The sequence below is a fragment of the Orycteropus afer genome, unplaced genomic scaffold (genome assembly GCF_000298275.1).
Source record: "Orycteropus afer afer isolate SDZICR_OR568_19922 unplaced genomic scaffold, OryAfe1.0 scaffold00054, whole genome shotgun sequence".
Classification (NCBI taxonomy): domain Eukaryota; kingdom Metazoa; phylum Chordata; class Mammalia; order Tubulidentata; family Orycteropodidae; genus Orycteropus; species Orycteropus afer.
In genome coordinates this window covers 6,434,659-6,439,156 of record NW_006921641.1, presented here as the reverse complement: position 1 = coordinate 6,439,156, position 4,498 = coordinate 6,434,659, and the positions used below count along the sequence as shown (strand labels likewise).

Here is a 4,498-nt window from a genome sequence, read left to right as displayed (position 1 = left end):
ATATTCAATTTTAACTTTATTACTATTATGTATGTACTGTTCACTGCTGAGTGAAGAAATACTATAGGATCACATTTCTCTTCTTCTACAACTCTTTGTTCTTCCAGGAGTTAATAATTGCCTAATTTTTAAAAAAATCTGCTTAGTCTATGCCATTGTTCTAATAATTCTTCCAAAGTGCTCCAGCAGAATTTCAAAACCCCTCTGAACCCTATTTTCCATATGATCAAGCAATCAAATAAAGTACTGGTTCCATCTTTCCTAAAGGCCCCCCTCCTGCTCCTATCTGGACTGCTTGCTCTTCTGTTCAGCTACACAGCTCTGGTCCTTGGACTTCTCTGCCTCTGTTTAGTGTTGGAACTCCTGTTTCTGGATTCCAAGTCTTTCTCCTTCTTGATGTATGCCCTTGGTGTATACATGTTATTTCCCCAGTTTCATGGATTTCTCTGTAAAAGTCACCTCTGGAAGGCTGGACAGCCTGTTCTCCTAAGGTGCCTGGTAACCATCAGATATGTTTTCCAATTTGGGATAGGGACTTTTCACATTGCCATAGATAAATCCAAACTCCCAACTCTCAACCCAGTCTGCACAGAAGAGTTTGATTCAAACTTCTGACAGTCTCATCTGCTCCATGGCATCAGTATTAAACTGTTGTGTCATTGAGTTGATTCCAACTCATAGTGACCCTACAGGACAGAATAGAATGCCCATATGGGGTTTCCTAGCATAGTACCTAAGGCACTTGGTTAGAAGGCACTTCTAACCAGAAGGCTAGAGGTTCAAACCCACCAGCCACTCCTCGGAAGGAAGGTTGGGCAATCTACTTCCATAGTTATACTGCCTCAGAAACCCAAGGAGGGGTCTCTATAAGTCAGGTCCCACTCCACAGCACATAACAACAACAACAACAATAGGGTTTCCAAGGCTATAAATCTTTACAGAAGCAGACTACCACATTTTTCTTCTGCAGAATGGCTGCTGGGTTTGAACTACTGACCTTCAGTGTGCAGCTGAAAACTTAACCACTGTACTACCATGGCTCCAAACTCTAGTTAGTTCTCTCAAAAAGAATTTATTTGGTCTGAAGGACAAAAGAGAAGGACTCATTAGGATAGAAGCAGACCCATTCTGGAGAAAGCTCTCAGTGGTAAATCATCAGGGTCAGGGCCACTGCTGCCTGCATTTTACCTTCATGCAGATGAGAAGAAGGTGCCCTGTTCTTCAAGTTTCTGTATTTCTATATAGTGGAAGATTGCTATAAATGCTCACTTTGTTAGAATAAGCCCATTTACTGCCATATTGACACAAGATCAATATGAATGTAGATGATATTAGCTAGACAAACTCTTAGCAGGCTGTAATTTGTAGTGTATTAAACTTCTAGACTGAAATAAATTAAGCTCACCATAGCCTTTAATGTCTTAGGTTCACATGCCAATGCCCTAAACATTTTTTAAAGTGTAAACTTGATTTTGTTTTTGTTGTTGGTTTTGTTTTTGTGTCTTAGGAGACCCCATGTGTTACACAGTATAGCTGCTCCATAGGGTTTCCTTGATTCCCATATGGTTTTTCCCCATACTGTTTTCCATAATCTTTATGGAAGCAGATCACCAGGCCTGTTTTTCCCACAGTGCTTCTAGGTGAGTTTGAACCACCAAACTAGCTGAGTGCAAACTGTTTGTGCCTTGAACTTAATATTTTAACAGTGTTAATGCAAACATTTTTCTGGGATGCAGCAATGAAAACATATGCTTTGCTCAAACTAAATGGATATGTAGATAGATCTGTAGTTTTGAAGTAAGAGAATTTTTTTTTGTTGTTGTTATGTGCCGTCGAGTCAGCCCCGACTCATAGTGACCCCTCCTTGGGTTTCCGACGCAGTATCACTACGGAAGTAGGATTGCCCAACCTTTCTTCTGAAGAGAATTTGAGTGGAGTGAAAATGTGAGCTGGGCCTGGAAAGCAGATTTCAAAAAAATCAGAGGATGAGTGGGTCAGAAGATCTTTATAAGGAATTATAGATCATGACATATAGGAGATTATAACAGGATGATATTAACTATTGGCTCTCCAGTAACCTCAGTGGGGAAGAAAGCAGAGAAATAGCTGAAGTATTGGGAAGACTGGGTTTTAAAGACAATATTTGCTAAAGGTAAGATGAGAATAAAACAAAGGAAGACGTAAACCTGAAAGGATGGTCTCTTTCCTTCATTTGGGAAATCATTATTCAGTGGCTCCTCCATACTAGGCACTTTGCTAGGTGCTAAGAAGATAGAAACAAGACATGCTAGGCTTACAGCACGGCAGGGTATACAGACATCAAACAAGTAATTTCAAGTGTGCGACTCAGCAAACTACAAGTAGAAGGGAACTTCTTCATTGTGATGGCATCTACAGAAACCCCACAGCGAACATCATACTTAATGGTGAACGATTGCCTATGATCTCCTAAGATCAGGAACAAGACAAGCATGTTTGCTTTCTCCGCTTCCATTTGGCCTGTACTGAATGTTCTAGCCAGGACAATTAGGCAAGAAAAAGAAATGAAAAGCATTCATATTGAAAGGAAGAAATAAAACCATCTCTGTTTATAGATGACATGACTGTGCCAGGCTTCTGCTACAGCCACTGAGGTGTGGACTTTGTAACTCTAGGACCTGTTCCGTGAAAATAAACAAGCAGAATAAATGTGATGTGCGTTTCACTTTTTACCTCACTTATGCTAAAGATGTAGACACTGATGACTCAAAATGTCCACGATTTGCCCAAAGCTGCATAGTGAAGTATAGGCAGTCCCCGTGTTACAAATGAGATCTGTTTCTAAGTATGTCTTGAAGTCATAGACTTCTCCTAGAGGAGAAGCAGAATTATGGTTCTAGAAGGAAATGATTCTAGTGCTGTGTCTTACCTGGACTGGAGGGTCTGCTCTCTATGTTGTCTCAGCTGTACATGACAAGGTTCATCCACTGAGAAATAAGCATCATAGTTAGGTTGTTGTTCATTGCTACTGAGTCCATTCCAAGTCACAGTGACCCCACGTGTGCAGAGTAGAACTGCTCCTGAGGCCTTTCAAAGTTGTGGCCTTTTGAAATCAGATCACTCAGCCTGTATTCTGAGACATTTCTGGGTGGGTTATCAGCTAGTGGTTGATCACTTAACTGTTTGCACCACTCAGGGATGCTTGTCATCATTATAACCAATAAACCAAAACCACACTCACTGCAATCAAGTAGATTCTGACTCATAGAGAACCCCATTGTGTTTCCAAGGCTGTAAATCTTTACGGAAGCAGACTGTTCCATCTTTCTTCCACAGAGTGACTAGTGGGTTCAAGAATGTTTTAACCACTATACCACCAGAGCTCGTTACTGCAACCAACATATATTAGTTTAATACACAGAAGGGCTAATTGCACCTCCAACTCTAGAATGCTCAGTTCAGTTTCATCACCCTTTTCCAGCTAATCCCAACCCAAGAAGGAGGTCTCAGGTCCTCACCACAGCACATCTTCTGCTACTCCTTGAATAGTCAGGGAATAAAAACCAAATCCATGGCCATTGAGTTGATTCTGACTCATAGTGACCCCATTGGGTTTCCAAGTCTATACGTTTTTGTGGAAGCACACTGCCTCATCTTTCTTCCTTGGAGTAGTTGGTGGTTTTGAACCACCAACCTTTTGGGTAGCAGCCAAATGACTTAACCACCACTCCACCAGAACTCCTCAGTCAGTGAATAACAGGGAAATATTTCTGAGGTCAACCAGTTGGCCAGGTCAGGAAGCTCCTTCTAAAACTCAGTGGGAGTTTAATGTACAGTGAGCTCAATAGGCTGTTCTTCAATTCCCTCTTGAATTTATGATTCCCACATAATCCTCTGCTTTATTAAGCTATTGGAAAAAAATAAAATCTGTCTGCCAAGATCCTAAAGCAGCCTTGGCAGCCAGCAATATATAAAGGCAGTCATTGGAGCAGGGGACCCAGCAGCTAGGCTGGCTTTTGATGAACTGCTCAACATCTTCAGGGAGAAAAATGCCCCCTGGAATCATGCCAGGAAGGGTGGCCTGGGGAAGGTAGCTTACCTCCATTTCTGTCAGGTAGAGTCCTTTTCCATCCTTGGAGAGGTTATGGAAAGTCTCTGAGGTAAAGAAGCAAAGGTTTCACTGATTGAGAAGGAGAGAAATCAGGACAAGGTGGCAGGCTTGGGGCCACACAACAATAAATGCCAATGTGGCCATTGTGAGTAGAGCAGACACACACACATCCACTTCTCCAAGGACTCAGCCCAGCCTCCCACCTCTATTCTTTCCAGCCAAGCTCCACTTATCCACGGGGCAGCTTAGGGCTCACCTCCTCAACATAGCTCTCTGTTATTATTCAGCCCATACACCTCTTTTCCTTTTCCAATTTCTTTTTTTTTTTTATTTTAATTTTATTTTGATTTGGGTGAAGATTTACAGAGTAAATTCACTTTTCATACAGCAGTTCACATATACTTTGTC

General features: G+C 41.6%; 1 protein-coding gene across 1 annotated transcript in view; it reads right to left on the bottom strand.

Moving 5' to 3' along the window:
• Positions 1-2,939: 2,939 nt before the first annotated feature.
• CAPN13 (calpain 13) overlaps positions 2,940-4,498 on the bottom strand; it is a 98,500-nt gene continuing 96,941 nt past the window's right edge. The window contains exons 20-21 of the mRNA XM_007938808.1: positions 4,079-4,134; positions 2,940-2,966 (exon numbers count right to left, since the gene is read on the bottom strand). Coding sequence (XP_007936999.1) covers positions 2,940-2,966; positions 4,079-4,134 — 83 coding nt within the window. The remainder of the gene's footprint in view (positions 2,967-4,078; positions 4,135-4,498) is intronic.